The sequence below is a fragment of the Polypterus senegalus genome, chromosome 2, assembly GCF_016835505.1.
Source record: "Polypterus senegalus isolate Bchr_013 chromosome 2, ASM1683550v1, whole genome shotgun sequence".
Classification (NCBI taxonomy): Eukaryota; Metazoa; Chordata; class Cladistia; order Polypteriformes; family Polypteridae; genus Polypterus; species Polypterus senegalus.
In genome coordinates, this window is record NC_053155.1 from 194,213,131 (window position 1) to 194,227,351 (window position 14,221).

General features: G+C 36.6%; 1 protein-coding gene across 1 annotated transcript in view; it reads left to right on the forward strand.

Annotated features, from left to right (window-relative positions):
* The window catches only part of LOC120524448 (probable ubiquitin carboxyl-terminal hydrolase FAF-X), a 260,143-nt gene that overhangs the window by 111,453 nt on the left and 134,469 nt on the right, over nt 1–14,221 (forward strand). The window contains exons 21-22 of the mRNA XM_039746300.1: nt 10,058–10,178; nt 10,349–10,479. Of these exons, the coding sequence (XP_039602234.1) occupies nt 10,058–10,178; nt 10,349–10,479 (252 nt within the window). The remainder of the gene's footprint in view (nt 1–10,057; nt 10,179–10,348; nt 10,480–14,221) is intronic.

The following is a 14,221-nucleotide window of genomic DNA, read 5'->3' on the forward strand; positions in this document are numbered from 1 at the left end:
GAGAAGAGGACAGTTGATTAGAAGACATCATTAGTAGCTGGTGAGAATTACTATGGCTCACCTGAAGAGATCTGGAACAATTTTTTATCCTATATATTTTTAGGACAATAAACAAAGTCAGTAGCATAGAAGGATCACTGTGTTAAAAAAGAAACACAAAAATGTCAGACTTGACTTGCCAAGATCTTCATTAAACAAGTCAAAGGCTTTCTTATATAGTGTAGACAAAGTAAAAACAGCTACACTTGTTTGAAAATGTAAATCAGTTCTTTATTTAAAGAAGATAAAATGAAGCCTACAAAAAATAACACTCTAGAAGCAAACATAGTGGAGGATCTACAGCACAATGCTGCAGGGTTGCATTGCTGCCTGTTTCTGGTAATGAATGCTCAACATTTGGATAACATGAAATTTGAACATTATCTAGGCATCTTGAAGTGCAATATACAAACCAATGTTATAAATCTAAAATAACCAAGAAATACAAATACTCCTTTTATTAAGCTATTTATATATACAGTAGTGTGAAAAATGCAGTGGAAAGAAGCACTAATTTAACTGTTTCAGGTTGTCACTGGTGGTTATCCTGTCTTAAAGAATTGTTACTTAGTAATATCTCTTTGTCAATAATCTTGTCTAAGCATTTTTTCTTATTTTCTACACAAAAAAACTATAGTTTTTGTATTTTTTTGTCTTGCTTGTTTTCATTCTCATTAACAAGATGAGCTTACTTAATTTTTTTACCATTGGTGAAATTTAAGTGGTACTGATTGCACAGACTAAACTGAGTCGAGAAACTATGAAAACAACCAGCAAAACTTTTTACATTTTTGTGTTTTTATTAGCTATATTACCTGGCTGTGTCTGGGACATTTTCTAAAATGGTGGACCTCAGATATAGTAGTTAGAATCAGTTAATCAGATGTATCAGAAGTGTTATGTAACAGAGCATTTTTCTCTTTACAATATTTGTATTTTTTTTTTTTAACAAAGGGTATTTTACTTCACTGGAACTCCTTACTTTTGAACATGCTACATACAATTGTACATGAGTTAAACATTCCTTCTGTCGGTCAGTTACATCTTTTTCCAAAGCTTTTCTTGATGGTTATTGGAAAACAAAATTATGCAGGATCCATATTCTTTTGAATTTAAGAAGGTAATAAGATGAATAATGGGAACTTTTGGAATAAATATAATTTCATCCTGTAGCACATCCTGTAAAATTGTTAGCTTCAATCAGATTTCATCTGTAATCTTGAATCATTACAAAATTTTGGTAGGTTTAGATCAAAACCAACACACATATTGAAAAAGAGCTAGTGTTTTACCTCATTTTACTTCAAAAAAGTGGGGAACTAATTGGAACTAGTAAGAAGTAAAATAAGCCTAAAATAAACTACAAATTGGAAAATAAAAATGGAAAATGTGAAATAAACAAGAGCAAATCGCTAAGTAAAGTTGGCTGCAGATGTAGGTTTTTACTTAAGAATTAGCTTTAAAGTTAACCACCAGTCATATGGTAATGGTAGATGATAATGGTAGTCGTATGATAATGGTTTTTTTGGGCTTTTTTATTGTGGATTGGTATTACAACCTTAATGACTTTGTGCAGGTGGACAACAGGGTTGAAGTTTTCGAAAACACTCCCATTGATTAAAAAAAAATATAATGTGATCAGTTCATTTCAGATTTTTTTCCAGGTGTGGTGCACACACCTTTTTTTCATTAGAGCATAAGCTGATTTCAATTGAGTGAATATGTCATTTTTGTTTATGCTCTCCTTTTTTTACATTTGAAAGCTGCTTAAATTTGTACCTAGAATGTTTTTGTCTATTTTTTTCCCAAATACTTAAAAATAGTTTGAATGTATACAAAAGAAAGGATGCAGTATAGAGGTAGTTTTTTTGTATTAATAGCAACTTTGTTTATTTGGAATTGATCAAAGAATTTACTTTGTGTTCTCCTGTAAAACTATTTTAAGATTTTAGAATTGAGATTTTATTTGGAGTTGACTAACAAATTTAATGTGTTCTCTTGTAAAACTTGAAAGTTTCTGACTGGTCTGAACTGAGTCGTCTTTATTTTGCATTACCAATTTTATTTATTTGGAATTGACCAAACAATTTAGTTGGGCATTTTGTTTGAGTTCTCTTGTAACACTTGAAGCTTTTGGCTAGTTAGAATAGATTTTAGTTTATTATATATTCTTATTTTATTTATTTGAAATACAGTTGTATATTGTTCTACAGTAAATTGGTCATGTTCAGCTTCTGATAGAAAATAAATAATATTTAGTGATTTAATTTATATTGTGATATACAGTAATCCCTCGCTATATCGCGCTTCGACTTTCGCGGCTTCACTCTATCGCGGATTTTAAATGTAAGCATGTCTAAATATATATCACGGATTTTTCACTGGTTCTGGATTTCTGCGGACAATGGGTCTTTAATTTACGGTACATGCTTCCTCAGTTTGTTTGCCCAGTTGATTTCATACAAGGGACGCTATTGGCGGATGGCTTAGAAGCTACCCATTTAGAGCATGTATTACATATTAACTAAAACTCCTCAATGCTATAAGATAGGCTTCCTGCGCGGTGCTCGATTGTTTGCTTGTCTCTGCCTCTCTCTCTCACCCTCTCTGACATTCTCTGCGCCTGACGGAGGGGGTGTGAGCAGAGGTGCCGTTTGCCTAGTGGATACGGACGCACCTCTAAAAATGCCGCTTTATCCCGGTGCTTCCAAAAGCACACGTATTGATTTTTTGCTTTAATCTCGCTCTCTCTCTGTCTCTGTCTCTCTCTCTCTCTCTCTCTGACGTTCTCTGCGCCTGACGGAGGAGATGTGAGCAGAGGGGCTGTTTGCTTAGAAGATACTGACGCTCCTCTAAAAAATGCCGCTTAAACTTAAAAGCACACGTATTGATTTTTTGATTGTTTGCTTTTCTTTGCGCTCTCTCTCTCTCTCTCTCTCTGAAATTCTCTGCTCCTGAAGAGAAGATATGTTTGCATTCTTTTAATTGTGAGAAGGAACTGTCATCTCTGTCTTGTCATGGAGCACAGTTTAAACTTTTGACTAAAGGGTGTTATTTCATGTCTAGAGGGCTGTAATAATGTTAAAAGTGTGGGAGAGTTTATAAGGGTTTAAAATATATAAAAATAACCATACAAACATATGGTTTCTACTTCGCGGATTTTCATCTATCGCGGGTGGTTCTGGAACGCAACCCCCGCGATCGAGGAGGGATTACTGTATATATCGATTTCAACTGATATGAAGATCAGATTGTTTAACATGTTTTCCCATATTGCCCAGCCCTATGTGTATATGTATGTATATATATATTGTGGTAGATAGGGGGCGCTCTCGCTCCCTTGAACCCCTGTCCACGACTCCAGACACCAAGTAAAAGTCCTCAAATCGACTTTATTCAATTGCCACAGTGTACAAAGCACACTCTCCTCCACAAGACTCATATAAATCACTAATACTAATCACAAATAACCAATCCTCCAGCTCCCAGATGCGTTGCCACCCTTCCACCCAGCTCAGCTCGCTCTTTTTCCTCAGTCCTTTTATACTCCCTGACCCGGAAGTGTTCCTAGCCAACAGTCCACAAGTCCTTATTCCTTCCGGGTCAGGGTAAATAGTACTTTTTTTCAACCTGGAAGCCCGTCGCTCTTCCTATGACGAACTTCCGGGTCATAGGGCACAAAGAATTCTTCGGTCCTCCCTGCAGTTCCCTCTTGTGGCCCCCATGGCATCCAGCAGGGCGGTGCATAAAAACTCCATTGTCCATCTGGGGACCTCCATGCTGCAAGTAGGGCTCCACCTGACAGAGGGCGCTATCGACCTCTTGAACCCTTAGACTATACGCCAGACACCAGATAAATGTCCAAAATAATGACTTTTTATTAATACAAAGTACACAAAGCCCACTCCTCTCCACAATACTCATTAAATACTCCACAATACAATCAATAAACCAATCCTCCTATCCCAGACGCGTTGCCACCCTTCCACCCAGCTCAGCTCCTCATCTGACGATTTCCCACGATCCTTTATAGTCCTTGACCCGGAAGTATTTTGCTCTCTCGGTCCACGTGACTAGGATCACTTCTGGGTCAGATAAAAAGTCCTTCTTCTTCAACCTGCAAGCACGTCATTCCTCTTGTCCATGTGACTCGAATGGACTTCCGGGGTGTAGGGCAAATAGTCGCTGTTCCTCCCTGCAGCGCCTTCTAGCGGCCCCTGTGGTATCCAGCAGGGCTGTAGAGGAAAACACCAATGTCCATAATTCCCTGCTGGCATTCGGGGCACCTCCATGCTATAGTGAGGGCTCCACCTCGTGGCGTGGGGGTATTGGCCGGGATGAATGGCTGGCCATATATATATATATATATATATATATATATATATACTAATAAAAGGCAAAGCCCTCACTCACTGACTCACTCACTGACTCATCACTAATTCTCCAACTTCCCGTGTAGGTAGAAGGCTGAAATTTGGCAGGCTTATTCCTTACAGCTTACTTACAAAAGTTGGGCAGGTTTCATTTCGAAATTCTACGCATAAGGGTCATAACTGGAAGCTATTTTTCCCCATATAATGTAATGGAGTCTTGAGTTGGAGATGGCCGCGGGGGGCGGAGTTTCGTGTGACATCATCACGCCTCCTACGTAAGTATGTAGAGCACAAGGAAGAACTCCAAACAGCGATCAGCACAAAACGCCATTTCACAATTGAGAAGGCAGAAAAACATTATGAAGCAAATGATGCATACAAGCATATTCATAAGTACAGCTACTGGAAACAAAGCAGCGTGAACCGTAAGTTTATATTAAATTAAGTTCATAGGCTACCACTAGCGTTTGTAATTTAGTGCCTGCCCATATAAGGCCGTCCATCAGCGGCAATCCAATACAAACACTGCCGGTAAATATTCACGGTGAAGGACTGTGCTTATGCAGAGGAAGATGAGATGGTCAGGGTGGTGTTTGGCACAAACTCATTGAAACTGCGAGAGAAACTTTTAAGTGCGGGTCTTAGCTGACATTACACGAGATGGCACCAGTACAGCTGGGAACCTTCGATGCAAGAACACCAAGCGGCTCACGTGAACTGACGCAGTGCACAGACAAAAAGCAACAGTTCCAAAGAGTGCTGAACAAAACCGAATTACACAATTGAGAAGGCAGCAAAAAATATGAAGCGCCTTATACATAGAATCATATTCATAAGTGCAGCTACTGCGAAACAAAGCACACGGTGGAAAAAGTGAATGTCCTGCTAAAGGAAGACAGTGTAAAAAAAACCCGTGCATGCAGTTTGTCACATCACAGATAAAAGGAAGACGAGCTGTTTATTGATGCAGTAAGGAACTAATCGATGAATGAAACCTCTTATCTTTACAACGATTGACAAACACGGAATGTAACTTGAACACATCCTACAAATACGAGCCTGATTGAAAGAAATAATGATAATCAAATCCTTGATGACAGCAACATTCAATAACACTCACAAAACAATTACTGTATATTGACAATCATGTTACGTTATTTTTAAAATGTTCCCTTTTCTTTTCATAACTTCTACTTCTCCACTGATACACGGGTATATATATAAATGTATATATATACCCGATCTACAATACATACTTTAGCATAGACAAGCACACGCTGTGGCAATTGTAGAGTCTTAAGCCTCTAACGCCGAGGTTCGATTCCCGAGAGGGATGTACTGACTATGTACGCGCTACCGATTCATTTTACCTTCGATCTCCTTGGTTTGGGACGTATGAAAAATATTAGGTTAACGAGAATCATGTTACGTTATTTTTAAAATTTTCCCTTTCTTAGCACAAGCACAGCTGAGAAGCTTCGATGCATGTACTCCATAACGCGTTAAAAAAATAACGCATTTAATCACACTTTCAATTCCAAGCAAACGGGAACTTTTGTCAATGCATGATTTCCTGGTACATCCATTACACTGATGCACACATCACAGCTACAAAAATGTTAGAGTCGGAATAAAGCGCGTTCCTACGACTGATCATTTCGACTACCCGAAAGCCTTGATAAAAGCATGGTTTTGTGCACACTGAAAAGCAAGCAAAATTAGATGCATTACAGAAAGCGGACTTTGTGGCTCTTACTGGGGATCATTGGACTTCCGTGACCGTTAGTAATTCTAAATACATCTAATTACAAAATGTTCAATGATCACACTGTTTTAGCCTAATGTACAAAATAATTTTGGCTAATGTTACTCAGAGTTTAAAGAGTAAGCTGGTCAAATTACCTTTTATGTTTCTGACTTATTTTTTTAAGAAGAAAACTGCACTTTATGGTGAAATTTTGGTTATTATTATTTAAAGACAATACTATTCTGCAAATGTACTTAAAGTACTTAAACTACCACTTTATTTTTAAGTCTGCCCAATTTTAACCAGGGATGATATTTTTGTTTCTGTTTTGAATTCAAATGCAGTTTAAAGGCTTTTTTTCAGAAATTAAAACAGCTTCAGTTTACAATATTCATGTCCATGTCTATTATTTGATTCTGTAAGCCCACTAAAACCGTTTTAAATAAAAAAAAAAAAAACATTTGCGATTTGGGGCAAATTTACGTGTCGATTACATACGATTAATCAAGATTAATTCTTACACAGCCTCTAATTAATTGGATTAATTTTTTAATCGAGTCCCACCTAATATATATATATATGTAGATATATATATGTAGATTTGTATATATATGTGTATATACAGTATATATGTAGATATGTATATGTTGTATATACAGTATGTATATATATGTGTGTGTGTATATATACAGTATGTGTATATATATGTATATGTATATATGTATGTGTGTGTGTGTGTGTATATATATATATATATATGCCAGCAACACTCATATCAATGACAAAACAATTACATTAACAATCATCTTATGTTATTTTTAAAATGTTTGCTTTTCTTTTTCATAACTTCTTTAACACACTACTTCTCCGCTGCGAAGCGCGGGTATTCTGCTAGTACACTAATAAAAGACTAAGCCCTCACTCACTCACTCACTCATCACTAATTCTCCAACTTCTCGTGTAGGTAGAAGGCTGAAATTTGGCAGGCTCATTCCTTACAGCTTACTTACAAAAGTTGGGCAGGTTTCATTTCGAAATTCTACGTGTAATGGTCATAACTGGAACCTGTTTTTCTCCATATACTGTAATGGACTTCAGCTCGATGGCCTTGGGGGGGGCGGAGTTACGTGTTACATTATCACACCTCCCACGTAATCAACGTGAACTGACTGTGAATGCAGTATGTAGAAAACAAGGAAGAGCTCCAAAGAGCGCTGAAGAAAACGCTCCAAAGAGCGCTGAAGAAAAACCGCATACAAGCTTATTCATAAGTGCAGCTACTGCAGAAACAAAGCATGGTGTAAACCGTAAGTTTAAATTAAGTTTATAGACACGCTAACGTTTGTCATGCCATCGACGAATACTTTATTCGCGAGGTACAAGTTTAATGAGAAGACACGAGGTATAAGCGAGAATTTGGATCACTTTGTAACAGAGTTAAAATTGCTGTAGCGAGAAACTTTTAAGTGCCGGGTCTTAGCTAACATTAAATATAGCCGTGGACATCGCAACATTACACAAGAGAGCAGCTCACGTGAACTGACTTTTTTGAACGCAGTACGAGTGATCACTTCCATGCATCAAACCTGTACAAAAAACGCATTACACAATTGACAAGGTAGGAAAAGAATACGCTCCGAGCTGAGCTCCACAGCTAACGCGGTCTTGCGGAAGCAACTTCGTCACGCTGCCACCAAATACTTACAGAAAAATCCACAAGTTAATACACACGCTTTCTCAAGAGTTTCTCCACACTCAATGTATTCCTCGCATCCACGTTATACCCTCTGATCTCCCATTTCAATTCAAATGCCTCCAATTTCCAGTAAGTCTCTGCTTCGCGATGACAAGTAATAAGTCTCAGGGACAGACCCTACAAAAGGTTTCCATTGATTTGAGGCAAGATTGCTTTTCTTCTGGACAACTATACGTTGTATTCTCAAGAGTGAGCTCGCGCAGCTTTGTCATATTACGACGGAGTGCTGAACTGACAACGTGCTATATAAAGAGAACTATAACAATCGTAATAAGCGAACAAAAAACATTGGAGAACCCGTGGATTAAATAAAAATGCAGCATCCTTGGCGAAACAAGGAAAAATGATGGCCTTATATGTCATTCGTTTATAAAACAGCAGAGAAGCTGTGTAAAGGCTGCTTCACAAAAAACCAGCGGAGCGCCTTATATGAGCAGGCAGTCAGCTAAAGAAGGGAATCAATAAATAACTATAATCGTAATAAACGAACAAAAATAGCGTAAAGCCGTGGATTAAATAAAGGAAATGGGTACCTGAACAGTAAAGTAAGTCTCAAATAGCTACACAATAACTAGAACAAACGTAATAAATGAACAATAAAACAGTACAGGACCGCGGAGCAAGGAGAAACGACAACCTTATATGGCGTTCGTTTATAAAGCAGCAGAAAAGCTGTGTGAAGGCAGCTACACAAAAAAACAGCAGAGCGCCACACTCTGAATGTATTCCTCACATCACCGTTATACCCTCTGATCTCCCATTTCAATTCAAATGCCTCAAATTTCCAGTAAGGCTCTGCTTCAGCAATGACAATTAATAAGTCTCAGGGACAGACCCTACAAAAGGTTGCCATTGATTTAAGCCAGATTGCTTTTCTCCTGGACAACTATACGTTGCATTCTGAAGAGTGAGCTCGCGCAGCTTCGCGCTTTATTAAGCTTTATTAATATGAGCTTCGTCATATTACAACCGGAGTGCTGAACTGACAACGTGCTATACAAAGAGATCCTTAACAGATAGTTATTGGTATATTTTCCCTCAGTTTAAAAAGGTTTTCATTCTTCTTAATAAAAATTTAAAAGCAGTACTTCGTCGCTGCGAAGCGTAGGGAGTTTGCTATATAGAGTATATGTATGTGTATATATATGTGGATATGTATATATATATATATGTGTGTATATATGTAGCTATGTATATATATGTAGATCTGTATATATATGTGTCTGTGTATATATATATATATATGTGAGTATGTATGTATGTGTATATATGTATGTATTTGTATGTGTCTATATATATGTATTTATCTGTATGTATGTATGTATGTGTATATGTATATGTGTATATTTATATATGTTTATATGTGTGTGTGTGTATATATGTATATATATATATATATATGACAGCAACACTCATAACAGTGACAAACAATTACATTGACAATCATGTTACGTTATTTTAAATGTTTCCTTTTCTTTTTCATAACTTCTTTAACACACTACTTCTCCGCAGCGAAGCGCGGGTATTTTGCTAGTATATTGTGACAGATAGGGGACGCCATCGCTCCCTTGATCAAGACGTCAGACATGATGTAAAAGTCCAAATAGTTGATTTTTTATTATTAAACAGTGCACAAAGCACCCTTCTCTGCATAATACTCATAAATTAAACACAATACTCTACAATAAGCAATTCCTCCACTCCCAGACGCGTTGCCACCCTTCCACCTAGCTCAGCTCGTTGTCAGGGAGTTCCCAGAGTCCTTTTATAGTTCCGGACCTGGAAGTGTTTCCCATCCTTCAGTCCATGATTCCTTATTACTTCCGGGTCAGATACAAAGTCCTTTTCTCACCCCGGAAGTACGTCATTCCTCCTGTCCATGTGACTCGAACGTACTTCTGGGGCGTAGGGCAAATAGTAGTCCCTAGTTCTCCCTGGAGCGACCCCTGGTGGTCCCAACTTTATCTAGCAGGGCTTTACAGTGTATAAAAAATGTGTATAAAATACATTTTTATTTTACTTGTGTAAAGTACAACATTACAATGACATACCACTCTATAAACAATTTGATTCACAATCATTTGTGTAGCATGGCTGGTAGAAATGTATTGAAAATTTAATGTCATCTTTTTTCCTTTTCAGATTATGTCACTTCATCAACAATACATAATCTTCCTCTGGCAAGTTTCAGACTTGGGTTGCAGTTTGAAAATGCCACTGCTGAGAGATGGTGCTCGTGTGCTCATGAAACTAATGCCCCCTGGTATGATAGCACCTGACTTTTTTTATTGTCTTTAAAGTCAGTAAGTGCAATTACAAGGATGAAGCATCTTATTAATTGTCAAGTTCTATTAACTTTTACATAATAGCATATGTGCTTTAGTGTGGAGATGAGACTTGGTTTTAAAGCAGTTTCAATTTAATTCTTGTCAGATGAAACTACAGTAGCAGAACTGCGAGCTAATTGCCTCAATCACGCTAAGCATGGTAAAAAACACCTGAGCCCAACTCTGGATTCTCTGTTTTTCGGCCCCTCTCAATCTCAGGTTCTCTATCTAACAGAGGTTTGTATTTATTTTTCTAATGAACTTAATACAAAATATTTGAAAATTGCTGTATTTTTAAAAGTTAAAATTTCTTATGTACATAGTTTTCACAAACAAGGATGAAAGGAATAGACAGTGTGGTGGACTTGTATTTTGAGGTTATCGATGGCTCACACGATATAAAATTACGTTGAAAAAAATGACAGATGATCAAGTGGCTGAGTATAAAGCTATTCTTTCTGATCTTTAATGCGCAACTTATTCACTTAATTTATATAGTTGTTCACTGGCTCTGTGTGCTTAATAGTCACATTACATATGTAGTATTTAGACTCATATATTTACAGAATCATAAGTTCATACTAACCAATGTTATTGAGTAAAGCCATCAAAAACTTGGGGGCCATTGGATAGCCATGTAAGGTTGAATGGTTTCCTCACCTAGACAACTGACCAATCATTTCATGGGCAGGTTATAGTATATCTTACTGCATGGTGGGGTATTTGTACTTTAATCAAATCATAATCTGATGCTGTCTATAACACATGATGCTGTTCAAACTGACCTATTTTTAGGTTGTTAAAAGGCTAAGTGAACGCTTGTTGAAAATGTCTACTTTAAAGTGGCTAAGCTCCCAGTTTTGCAAAATATATCTTTATTTCAAATTCAAGTTCAACTTAAATTGAATTATCATGTGTACAGAATACAGTGAAAATCTTACTTACTGGTATGTTTCTGGCAGTAAATGATGTAGTAAATTAGTGTATTTCAGATTTTTTGGGTAGAATGTTTTTTTAAGATAAAAGATGTTACACTGGTCGTCTACAGTGGTTAGTGTGGCTTTCATGCAAAAAAAATGTGCATTCAAGGGATGCTAAAAGGCTATGTGGATAATCTAAAAGTATTTCTGGAGCTATTTATCACAAAGTTGTCTTTTAGTTAAAAAAATGCCTCTGGTTGTGAAAACTAAAAATTTACAGCGCCTATCCCTAGAATCCATCTGTCTTCAAAAATCTTAATACTATGACTTTATGTCAGCATTTACATTGGAGGTCAGTATCCCAATAAATTGTTTAACTGTGTAGCCAAAATATTTCAGAACATACATTGTAAAATGAGTAGACAATATTGTAGCAGGCAACCAGCACCTAAAGAAAAGTATTAATCAGGATTTAATTATTACTATTTTAAGCTTTCTGTTTGGCTTTTTGATTACTTCATTTTTATTATTATTTAAAAGGAAATAGCTCTCAGAGTTCAAATATTAGATGAAAACTCATCCCCATTAGTAATGCAAAATGTGGTGAAGTTTGAGACCGCAGTTGTTCCACGGCTCACAGCAGCCATGACCACATAATTTCCTGTTTCTCTTGTCCTCATCCTGTTACAGCTCCTTCTCATTGGGGTATTTTGGTGCATGCAGGCAAGGCACAGCAAAAAGAGGATGTTTTGTTAACTTTATTTTTTTACAGTGAGACATATAGGTAATGGTAATGATATGTGACAGCTCATTTGTTTTAGTGCTTTAAAGAAAAATTTCAATCATTTCCAAGAATCGCTGTCAGAGTAAGTTCGTAATTTGAGGTTTTATTGTTAAAACTGTATTTTAGAAGTACAAAAATAGAATTGATTAGGTAACTGAGTCTTCTTTTAATAATAGTAGAATCTCAAGAAAGATAAAATTATTTCAAGACACTTATCTATTAGGATGCATATATTTAATTCATTTTAAAGGTTTTGTTTTATGTATGCCTTACTGTTGCTTTGGCTGCAGTTGCATGCTCAAGTGAGGTGTTCTTAATAAACTTATTCAATACATCTTTGCTTAACAAAATACTATCTAAGACAAATGACAGCACAATCCAGTTGTAAACTTAATTATCACTCTGTGTGTGTGTGTGTGTGTGTGTGTGTGTGTGTGTGTGTGCCCTTTCCAGGCTGTTTTCCTACCTTGTACTCAGTTATGCTGAGCTAATGTATCATTCACTACAAGCCTGAATTGAATTGAATGATTTTGAAAATGTATGGATGCAAGAATAGTTATGAATACCAAAATTCTGCATTCATTCATTAATACAATATGAATTGCCAAGCTAGTGCCTGTAATAGAAATACTTTCTACTAAAATAATGTACCATTTTCCTTGTTAATTTCTGTATTAAAATTATTCTTAATGAACACACTTTCTGTTATGAACCAAATATGCTATAGAATAGTAACATGCATATAAGTAGTTGTTAAAAGTACAAGTTCCAATTGTACTAGATAAGCTGCATTCTAGAGTGGTTTATTTCATAGGTAATAATGGCTGTGTAGGATCATGGATCTGTTCTTTTGATTTTCATCAGGTTTAATTAAGGCTTTGTCCACAGTACAATATTTTTATTTAAAAATACAGACATTAGTCTCTGTTTTCTCCTTTCATCCACACTACCCCTGTGTTTTATTCCTCTGAAAACAGAGACTTTTGAAAATTCTCTCCATTCCCATATACTTCTGAAAATGCTTGCTTGGTTACAAGTGAAAACGCAGACATTTGAAAACACAGACTCTACTCGAGCTCTGATTTGTTTATGCATATTATGTAGCCCTTCCCCAATTGGGTAATGCTCATTACAGCAGTTTGTGTTCCTTGATTGGTCATCCTTAATGGAAGAAAACTTAGCAGACATAAAAGAGCTGCTTTTCATGGTGTTTCTTGTGATGCTTATATGTATGCATATCTAAGTTGCCTCTTTTGCAGTTTGAATGCGCATAAATGCTTAAAAAGCAAATAATTTACCAGTTGCTACAGTTTTTGTGGCTGTCAGTGTTACCACCCGTTCAAGGATTTTTCCATCAATGTGCACATGCCCAGTGCAAGCGAACACCAACATCATATGTGTTTTCAGTTATTTTAATGTGAACAAAGATATTACCTTAACGATTTTAAAAGGCTAGGGTAGACAGATTGTTTTACTTGCCTTAATGATTTTAAAAGGCTAGGGTAGACAGATTATTTTAATTTTAAAATGGTGTTTCTCAAATGAGGTCATAGTAATGTGGACATAGCCATAGTCTCAGTAGTGGTTTTCTCTGGCTATCTCAATTAAGATTTCCCAACCAGCTTACCAGAAATAAAAAAGTGTCTGAAATGTTTGCACAACACAGGAATGCTTCTACTTTATGAAGAATCTTCTCTGTATGCAAACACTTTTGTGTACTGTATATACATGGCACCATTCAATATTGCATACACTCCCAAGTGGAATCAGAAAGAGGAATGATAGACAAGAGCCCATGAGTCTCTTTAAATCCTAAAACGCTATATTATGATGTTTACCCACTTATTGCTGAATAGGTGCTAATGGAGCACTTTCTACTTAACAGATACTATTGAAATTTCAAAAGCACAATACTTTGTTTCAGTATCACTCCAAAATCAGTTTTCCTTTTCTTCAAATATATCAGAAAAAATTAAAAATATAAATTATCTCATCAAAGCAGCAACACATTTTATTAAACATGCAAGTATTTGAGTATAATTTCCAAAAACATATACAGCCATCTGTAGTGGGCTGGCGCCCTGCCCAGGATTTGTTTCCTGCCTTGCGCTCTGTGTTGGCTGGGGTTGCCTCCGGCAGACACCCGTGACCCTGTAGTTAGGATATAGCAGGTTGGATAATGGATGGATGGATATACAGAAATTAAGGGATATATACACTACCAGGATGGCCCTTCTGCATAAATGTTTTGGCTCTCTCTTTGTCTATCCTGGAT